This window comes from Mus pahari, chromosome 13 (genome assembly GCF_900095145.1).
Source record: "Mus pahari chromosome 13, PAHARI_EIJ_v1.1, whole genome shotgun sequence".
NCBI classification, from domain to species: domain Eukaryota; kingdom Metazoa; phylum Chordata; class Mammalia; order Rodentia; family Muridae; genus Mus; species Mus pahari.
The window spans coordinates 25,252,324-25,262,105 of record NC_034602.1 but is presented as its reverse complement, the minus strand read 5'-3'; the positions used below and the strand labels follow the sequence as shown (position 1 = coordinate 25,262,105).

General features: G+C 49.9%; 1 protein-coding gene across 2 annotated transcripts in view; it reads left to right on the top strand.

Annotated features, from left to right (window-relative positions):
- The first annotated feature begins 851 nt into the window (after positions 1-851).
- The window catches only part of LOC110330524 (SEC14-like protein 4), a 17,544-nt gene continuing 8,613 nt past the window's right edge, over positions 852-9,782 (top strand). The window contains exons 1-5 of one of the 2 annotated variants that reach the window (XM_029545464.1): positions 852-894; positions 4,692-4,767; positions 8,846-8,889; positions 9,173-9,232; positions 9,341-9,529. In XM_029545464.1, coding sequence (XP_029401324.1) covers positions 8,878-8,889; positions 9,173-9,232; positions 9,341-9,529 — 261 coding nt within the window. In that variant the 5' untranslated portion in view covers positions 852-894; positions 4,692-4,767; positions 8,846-8,877. Of the gene's footprint in view, positions 895-1,156; positions 1,275-4,691; positions 4,768-8,845; positions 8,890-9,172; positions 9,233-9,340; positions 9,530-9,782 lie in introns of those variants that run through there. The other variant, XM_021210677.2, reaches the window with a different exon arrangement.

Below are 9,782 nucleotides of genomic sequence, written 5' to 3'. Positions count from 1 at the left end.
AGCTTGTGTCAAGTTTATATAAAATTATTCAATATACCAGACATGATGGCACCTGCCTATATAATTCCTTCACTGGGGAGGTAGAAGCAGGAAAATCAAGACTTCAAGATTCTCCTTGGTTACATAGTGGGTCTGAAATATCTTGGCCTACATAAGAACTCTGTCTTTTTAAAAAAGTGTATTTTGTATATTTCAGAATATCTGAAGTTACATATATATATATGATATATATATCAGTAGGAAAACTGAATAAAATATTTACTGTTTCTGGTGCTAAATCATTGAAATCTGATTTGCCATTTCTACCTAGCACAGACCATACTTGCTCCTGACCAATCACATCTCCAAAGGGCAATGGTCTCACCTGAGCCCTTGCTTGGTCACCTCCTATCTAGAACTTGATTTGACCCACGGGAGGACAGAGGGCAAAGGCCTCAGTGGCCTGTTTCACTATCTCCTCCCTGCTCCCGTGCCACCTGCTTTGCAGAAAATTCATGCCAAGGCAGCCTGTGTTTGCTCATCCTACCCAGAGAGATCAGCCTACTCAGTGCTGGCCGCCTCCCACCCCTCTACCTCCCAGAGGCTCAGCACCTGGGCCAGCCTGTAGTTCCCGCCTGAGCTGACTGAGCTGATGGCCTTCATCAGAGTGTTGAAACTGTGTGCGCCCATGCCAGGCATTCTGCTAACACAGGAGACGCGCGTCTTACCTAATCCCTCCTAGCTTCCAGAGGTCTGGAGCCATTTGGCAAATAAGGGCTCTCATGGCCAGCAAACATCTGTGGAGCGCACAGGGGAGGGGGCTGGGCTCTCCTTGGGCAAAAGGACTCAGAAGTGGTGACATCCTCAACTCCCACTTGGCTCCGGAAGGGTGTGCTCCAACGTACCTGTCCTTAGGTGAGCACTTTCTTAACACCCACTCCCCACACACCTACAATCCCACTCCTTAAGCGGCAGAGCCCTGAGCGTGTGAAGACCTGGAGGTGAGGGCCACTTGCTACCTCAGACTCTCGGGACACCTCTTGAGGTCTGGTCACCTCTCTACCCCCTTAAGGTAGGCTTGATGACCTGGGGCAGACAGAACAAAACAAAAACAAAAACCGGGGGAGCACTGGGTAGGGCGGGGCAGGGACAGGGACTCTCCCATGGGGCGGGACCAGCAGCAGGCCTGCTAAGTAAGGCCCTGTGAGGGTGGCAGTGGCTGAGGCCTGGCAGAGAGCACCATGAGCGGACAAGTCGGGGACCTGAGCCCGCAGCAGAAGGAGGCTCTGGCCAGGGTGAGGGAGGGGTGAGGGGGTGAGGGGTAAGGGGTGAGGCGGACGGGAAGGCATGGGAGCCAAGTAGAACTCAAGCGGCCCGCATTGGCTACAGCTTTATGCAGGGACTGGATGGAGAAGCCGGCGCCTCCTGTGCGCTGTTCTGAGACTGCTGCATGCAGCAGCGCCTGGGCTAGGACCTCTCTCTCTCTACCTCTGAGTGTGTGTGTGTGTGTGTGTGTGTGCGCGCGCGCGCATGTGCGTGTGTGAGTGTGTGCGCGTGTGTGCGCACGTGCGTGTGTGTGTGTGTGTGTGTGTGTGTGTGTGTGTGTGTGTGTATGTGTGTTTGCAAATTTTAGCCTTCCAGCACAGCTCCACCACCCACCCATCCCTGGCCTCTGTTCCCAGGCCAGTGACTACTGCCAGGCAGATTCGGAGATCCCTGCCAGATTGCGACAGTGTTTGGTTTGGCTTGGTTTCTGTTGCTCCGGTTCCCAGTCTTCTCCCTATCAGACTTAGTTGTTTACTTTTAATTATTACAGAGAAATAGAGGTGCTAAGGGGTCTGATTTCGAGAGCCTCCTGTAGGCTGTACCTGGAGAAGGGAAGGGCTATCAGGAAGGGGAGTCCCACCCAGGTTCACATTCAACCTCGTTTGAAGGGGAAGCTTAAGAATTGTGACAGGAAGCCAGGTACTGAAGGTGTGTCAGTCTGGAATCCCAAAGCCTTGAGAGACAAAGACCAGAAGATTGTGGGTTCAAGGCCAGCCTGAATGTAGTGACACTGTTTCAAGGAACAAGAGATGAATGGCTTGTTTTGGAGTGTCTCCCACGTGGAAGAACTTTATAGGGAGACATGAGAATCCTGGATGAAGGAGGGGACCTGGGGATTCAGTCATTAAGGGGTCCTTCGTGGAACAGGAGGGACCCTCTGAGCCTCCCAGTACTGATGGTCTCAGAAGGCACCAGGCACCTCCTGCGTTCTTTTGGAACTAGAAACCTGGTCTCTGGGAGTGGATTATGATAGAGAACCCCTACCAGTCATTCTTACTTTCTCCACGAACTAAAAGTAACAAGTGCTTGCTATTTAAAAACATATCGGAAGAGAAAGGAGGACGGAGGGGAAGGCTACGGATGGCACAGAGCTCTGCACTGCCGTGCCCGGATCACTTCCTTCCAGCGTCCTCCTGAGCTAGCGTGGACCACTGTGGTCACGCTTCCAGACACACAGTCTTCAGTGTGGCCCTGTAAGGTGGCTTCTCTCCAGGCTGAGTCAGAAGTCACCCAGAGGGGAGGACGGATGCAGCGTTATTGGTTTTTACGGGGCACTGGCCCCTTTCACACCCTCCAACCCCCACCCCTGACAAAATTTCCTCTGGCTCCTGAGGCTGCAGCTGTTTTCTGGTATGAATCCTCCCCTTGCCTGCTGGGAGCCAGGCTTCAAACCAACCGCTGTGTGTGCCCGCCCAAGAACCTCACACCGAATGGCAGAGGGACACTAGTTACATGAGGGGTGGTGGTGGTGGCTATGAACTTACCAAAAAAGAAAAAGGTCAAAAAGGAGAAATTGGGTTTGGGGGTTTTTTTGTTTGTTTGTTTTGTTTTGTAGGTTTATATATTTGTATATTCTTTATCTGCATGCCAGAATTGGGCATCAGATTCCATTACAGATGGTTGTGAGCCACCATGTGGTTGCTGGGAATTGAACTCAGGACCTCTGGAAGAGCAGTCAGTGCTCTTAACCGCTGAGCCATCTCTGCAGCCCAAGGAGAAGTTGTTAAATGCATAGCTGCACAGTGATAATCCCAGAGAAGAGACCATGCCAACTCGGGTAGTGCGGGCCAGTCTGTCACAGCAGGTAACTGGGAGTGTAGTCATCTCATAGGCTACTTCTGCAGGGTCATCAGCTGCACCCGAGGCTGGCTTTAGTAAACAGCAGAGCACCAGCTATTTCCAGACTGCCCTCTAGGTGTTAGGCTGTAAATGCTGGTATACAGCATTGCGCATCATCAGGCCCCAAGTGCTCATGGTCCGATTGCTACAGTGTAGGAATTTCTACCTTTACGTTTGGCCAATTTTTTTTCATATATTCCTTTTTAATTGTGTAAGCAAAGCCAAATGCAGTCTCATGTCATTCTCTGTTGGATTATTATTATTAGCCAGGTGTGGTAGCATATACCGTTAATCCCAACCCTTGGGAGGCAGGGGTAGGATGATCTCTTCAAGTTCCAGGCAAGTCTGGTTTACGCAGTAAGACCTTGTCTCAAAATAACAATTATTATTGCTGCTTTAAAGAAATTTGGGGTACCTAGCCCTGAATGGCTTCAAACCCACAAGATCCACCAACCTCTGCCTCTTGGGTACTAGGCCCAGGCTTATAGAGGTGTGTGTGTGTGTGTGTGTGTGTGTGTGTGTGTGTGTGTGTGTTGCTATATGAGTGTTTTTACCTGAATGCATATCTGTGCATCACATGTATGCCTGGAACCCGAGAGGGACAGAAGAGGGGCATTGGATCTCCTGAAACTGGAGTTAGAGATGGTGATGAGACTCGATATGGGTGCTAGGAATCAAATTTGGGTCCTCTGGAAGAATATCCAGTTATCTTTAACTGATGAGCTATCTCTCCAACCCTGTAGGTTTTCTTTCTTCCTCTTTTTGAGGTATGCTTTCCATTTGTAGCCCAGGCTAGTTGAAAACTCGTGATCCCCCTGCCTCAGCTTCCTGAGTGCTGGGGCTTCAGACTTGTGCCATTAAACCTGGTTTACGTGTTTATTCTAAACACACTCAAGCCTTTGATTGGGCAAATTTGACATTACCTTCATTTCACACATGAGGAAGAGAAACTCAGAGAGAGAAACCTTCTCTAATTCCAACCACCAGGATGCAATTTCTGGGGTAACGTTTCTAGAACTGCCAGGCTAGCCTTCATCAGAATCACCCTGGAGTGTGGGAGAAAAGACTGGGATCTGGTACTTATGTACCAGAACCAAGGGGAAGGCTTTGGTACTAGCCAGGGAACTTGTCTCCCAAGAAGAGATTCACACAGTTCTGATAGGTCTTGAGACCACCCTGCAGGACAGACTGGAGCCCAAACAATGTTGTGTCAGTGATGGGAAGAACTACCTCTTGTCAGGACTTCTTAATTATAGATACCTCTTGCCGTTTGTTTAAACTTAAGCCTCATTCCAGGACCACAAAGGACCACTTGTGGGTAGGGGGGTCACTGGACCTCTTGTTTCTCCTCCAATCATGGCCACACTGAATGAATTTCCTGTCTCAGCTTCTCACCGTAGCTTGCTTGCCTAGTAAACTAACCGGCCTGCTGAGGACAGGCGGCCACGCCCACCTTGTTTGCCACGCCCACTTCATTTGCGCTGCCAGGGCCCAGGCTCGGACCCAGATGACCAGGAACACTGACCGTGCCATCCTTTTCCTCCTAGTTCCGTGAGAACCTCCAGGATGTTCTACCCTCCCTGCCCAAGGCTGATGACTACTTCCTTCTGCGATGGCTCCGAGGTGAGGTCACGGGGGTCAGGGAGGCAGAGAGCAAGGGAACAGAAAGGAGCAAGCAAGAAAGTGAGGTGGGACACCTCAGGGAACAATCTTGCTGCAACGCGACGCGTGCTTCCCATCGGCCTGCTCGAGGCCAGCAATCTAAGCTCCACCACTCTCAAAAGCACAGCACTCAGCCGGGCGTGCCACCACGCCTTTAATCCCAGCACCCGGGAGGCAGAGGCAGGCGGATTTCTGAGTTCGAGGCCAACCTGGTCTACAAAGTGAGTTCCAGGACAGCCAGGGCTACACAGAGAAACCCTGTCTCGAAAAACAAACAAACAAACAAACAAACAAAAGCACAGCGCTGACTCTTCTGAACCTTAGTCCCTCTCTCCAGAGTGGACACGAGTCGCCTGAGTGTAAAAGAAACGAATGGGTAGAGGAGGTTTATTGTAGGTGTGAGGGAAAGCATAACCAGAGGCATCTGGACCCGTCCAGACTGACCCGGGCCATGGGGGTGGGGCTGAGAGAGGAAGGGACCGGGCAAAGGGAGTACCTAGGAACCTAGAGCACCTAGGGACAGGGTAGGAAACGTGGTTGAGGTTATAGAGAGATCAGAGGCTGGGGAGAGGGAAGCCCAGCCCCTGGGCGGGAGAGTTTAGGGTAGCGGGGCAGGGCATGCCAGCCAGGAGGACTCAGGAGGTGCGGACTGCTGCCAGAGAGTCTGGTGGTGAGAGTCCACTTTGATATGTTAAACAGGCACCTCGGTTAGCCGTTTGTCCTGAGTTTGAGACCTAGCCTCACTAAGTGTGCAGAGTTTTATTTATAGACTTAAAAAGGCCTGTGTGTTGGTGCACGTGGGTGTCAGAGATTGCTGCGGGATGCTTTCCATAATCACTTTACTTATTGAGCAGGGTCTCTTGCTGAACCTAGAACTTGCTGAATAACTAGTCGAACTAGACAGCTCACTCCAGGGACGCCTCCGCCTCCGCCTCCGCCTCCCAAGTTTTGGGATGACACATGGGCTATTACAGAGGTGCTAGGATATAAACTAGTCTTCGTGCTTGTGTGTCAACACTTCACTGAGCCATCTCCCTAATTCTGACCTTTCCTCAATCTGTCAGTCAGAACCTGAGAACCTGAAGCCTGGCCCCAGGGACTTGTGGTTTCTTATGCAAACACTAGAGCCTAACTCCAAAGGACTTATGTGTCCCTCTCCTAGTGGTCAGTCTCAAGAAAACGAACTGGTTCTGTAAAATCTGCTACTTTATAAGTAGCCTGCTGTTCTGTCCAGATATGGAGCCCAGCTGGACAACTAAGTAACTCTCCTTATCTCTAATGAAAACCTAACTCCCGGCTCCTCTCAGCCGGCAACAGCGCCTCTCTCAGAGCTTCTGTTCCTACTAACCATGAATTTTCTTCAGTGAGTCTGTTCTCTGTCTGTCCGAGGCTTCTAATACTTTTACCGCAGTGTCTTTGGCTTCAGCAGCCCCCAGGGCCTCCCCAGCTTGGCCTTGGATACTATCTTTAGAACTTGGGTCTCCCTTCAGTCCCCTGGGGGCATGGAACAAACACAAGAGAACTGAGCAGAAGCCATGGTAGAGAAGGGGCTTCTTGTAGAAGTCACAGATGTCTGGAGAAGTTAATGACAGAAATGGCACAGGGCTGGGGGGGATGGGGGAAATGATTTTAACTCACGGGATAGAGTTTGTACTTTGGGTAAATCGTCCCAGAAGGTGGGCACAAGGTGCCTGGTTTAAATAGTTGTCAGCAAGACAGGCTTGTGAGTCCCCGCTCCACATGTGCTGGCACAGTCTTGGCAAGAAGCTGGCCTCTCAGCCTTGCCTTCCTCCGCTGTATTGTGGGTGGGGCGCTGTGTTGTGGGCGGGGCCATGATCCCTGTCTTCAAGCTGCTGAGTCAAATATAAGGTCACCAGGCCTACAGGAAGGAAGCCCGTCCTGGAGGCCGCTCCTTGCTTCTCAGTTGTTCTCTCTGTGGTCTTTAAAAACCATTTTTAGGAACTTTATTTTAAAAACAGTTATAGGTTTTCAGAAAGAAAAAATTCCAGGGAATCAACAAAAACTTGTAGAATTCCTATATGAAGTAATATCCAATTATTAAATATGATGAGAACTCAGGTACAACTCACACCATCCACTAAACCTAAAAAACTCCTAGAATTTTAACTTAGAGCAGAAAAGATTCACACACACACATCAAACGAACAAAATCCTTTAAATGCTAATATATTTAGAGGTGCCACATTCAATTTGGTAGTCTGTAGACATATTTAACTATCAAAGTTAGATTAATTAAGACTTCAGGCCATCATTTCACTAGCTATGCTTGCAATCCTCAGTAGCCACATACAGCCAGTGCCTGCCACTCTGAGAAGTTCAGAGATGGTGGGGACCATTCGGGGGACCAGCACTGATGCAGGAGACACTGATAAACACATAGGTGCAGGGAAAGGCAGGCTGTAAGCTCGGGCCTTCTTCTCAGAAACCCAGAGTGATGCTCACACTTACAAGCCACTGCTTACGACTGTCTCATCTCTGACTGTGGGACTGGAGCCCTTAGGAGACAAGTTCAGGCTCAGTTGAAGCCGTTGAGGAATGAATGAGATGCAGTGCAGTAAATGACTTAAAGAGGAGAGACTGAGCAAGTGGGCTCTGTGGTCACTTCTTGAAGTGGTTCATGAACAGGGCAAAGGCTGTCTGGCAGGAAAGTCACCTTGCACTTGGACATCTCTGATGGTGCATTGCACTTCAGCTCCCTCAGTAGGAAATTTGATAGCGAGCTAGTGTGGCATTAAAAAGAAGCTGCCAAGGCGTTTCTCAAAATAGACTGGAACAGTGAGCTGGAGGCATGCCGGGAGTTCCAGATGTTTAGGAGGCTGAGGTGGGAGGATTGCTTAAACTCTCTCAAGAGTCACAGAACCAGAAATCATACCTGCAGAGACTTTCATGGAGGTAAAGATACTCAAAAAAATATCCAAGGTCTGCTGAGAGATGGCGCACACCTTTAATTTAATCCCAGCACTCAGGAGGCAGAAGCAGGCAGATCTCTGAGTTTGAAGCCAGCCTCATGGTCTACAGAGTGAGTCCCAGGACAGCCAGGGCTACATGCAGAGGGGAATGTGTGTGTGTGTGTGTGTGTGTGTGTGTGTGTATGTGCATATATGTATATATACATATGTGTGTGTATATATGTGTATATATACAGATGTGCTGAGCAAATGAAGACCAAGTTTCTTCTCGCAGCACCCATATAAACATGCATGGTCTGTGTGTAGCTTCACACATCCAACATCGACCTCAGGCTCCACATTCATGTGCACACACATGCACATGAGCAAACACATACACCACACACAAGATTTCTGGAACGAGAGTGCAATCTGAGGGTATCAGGGTAAATGAGGACATCCTGCTTTTGTCCTCATGAGCCTCTAGGGACCAGCTCATCCTAGCAGTTCTAAATAATTTTTATATGTGTTTATTTGTTGTTTATTAGGGGGTGGGAGGACTCATGCAGCCGGTGTACATGGAGGCTGGAGAAGTTTGCATGTTGGGATCTTTCCTTCTGGTCATGTGGGTTCCAGAGATCAATCTCAGGCCATCAGGCTTGGTGGCTGAATGAAAAAAGAAAGAAAGAAAGAAAGAAAGAAAGAAAGAAAGAAAGAAAGAAAGAAAGAAAGAAAGGAATATGGAAGGGAAGGACATGACTTCTCCTAGCTACGGTGGAGGAGAAAGGCTACAGAAAGAACAGCAGAGCCAGAGGCAGGGACAAGCCTAAGCCAGGCCCTGTGAGGAGACAGGTGAGGGCAGGGCCAGCCCCAGAGGCCAGGAGGGTAAAGGGCAGACCAAAGGGTCTGGGAACCAAAATGGCTGGATTATATAGAGAAGGGCAGCCCAGCCCCTGGGCTGGAGAAATTTAGGGTAGGGGCCAGCTATGCCAGTCATAACCTGTAACAGGTAGGGACTGAGGATGCTGGGAGAACCTGGCATCTAGAGCCACTTTGGTATGTCCAATGTCACCTCCCTTAGTCTTTTGTTCCGGGTTTGAGATCTAACAGTCCTTCCCATGTTTTTGCAGCTCGGAACTTTGACCTCAAGAAATCCGAGGACATGCTCCGGAAGGTAGGGTCCCTGTGTCCTAACTGCCCCCATGCGAATCCAGGTTTCTAGCCAGCAAAGGCTGTCCCTTCTCAGATTTTTTTTCCATCCCCCTGGATCTTTTTTGAACAAAACCGGAGCCCCTCCTCCTTGAACCCTTCTCCTACCTCCATCCCCAGTTCTGTGGAGCCTAGGGAGTGCTCTGGTAGAGTCTTGTGGCTGTGAGCAGAGACCTGGCCTTGTGTCCCTAATACTTGGGGAGACTTTGGGAACAGACAGATTCTGCAGCTCCTGCATGTCCCTGCAGCATGTGGAGTTCCGGAATCAGCAGAACCTGGACCACATCCTGACCTGGCAGGCACCAGAGGTAAACACCTTGCTGTGTCCCCTAGGCCTGCTGGTGTCCCTCCTCCATCTCACCCCTGGATGGTGCAGTGTGTGCTGGCTTGAGTCAGGACTTTGTCTATGTGTCCAGGTGATCCAGCTCTATGACTCTGGTGGTCTGTCTGGCTATGACTACGAAGGCTGCCCTGTGTGGTTTGACATCATTGGGACACTGGACCCCAAAGGACTCTTTATGTCAGCCTCTAAGCAGGACATGATCCGAAAGCGTATCAAAGTCTGTGAGATGCTTCTCCACGAGTGTGAGCTGCAGAGTCAAAAGGTGAGTGGTGTGGTTCAGGTAGGGTATATGGTGGCCTCAGTGTGTCCAAATGGGACACTAGGTACCGCAAAGATCAGCACCTTGTCTCTCTAAAACTCACCAGCTCTCAGTATGGTTTAATCCCTCAGTGAGCATGAGTGTGTGTGTGTGTGCATGTGTGTGCTTGCGTGCATGTGTGTGTGTGCGTGTGTGCATGTGTGTGTGCATGTGTGTGTGCATATGTGTGTGTATGCGTGCATGTGTGTGTGTGCGT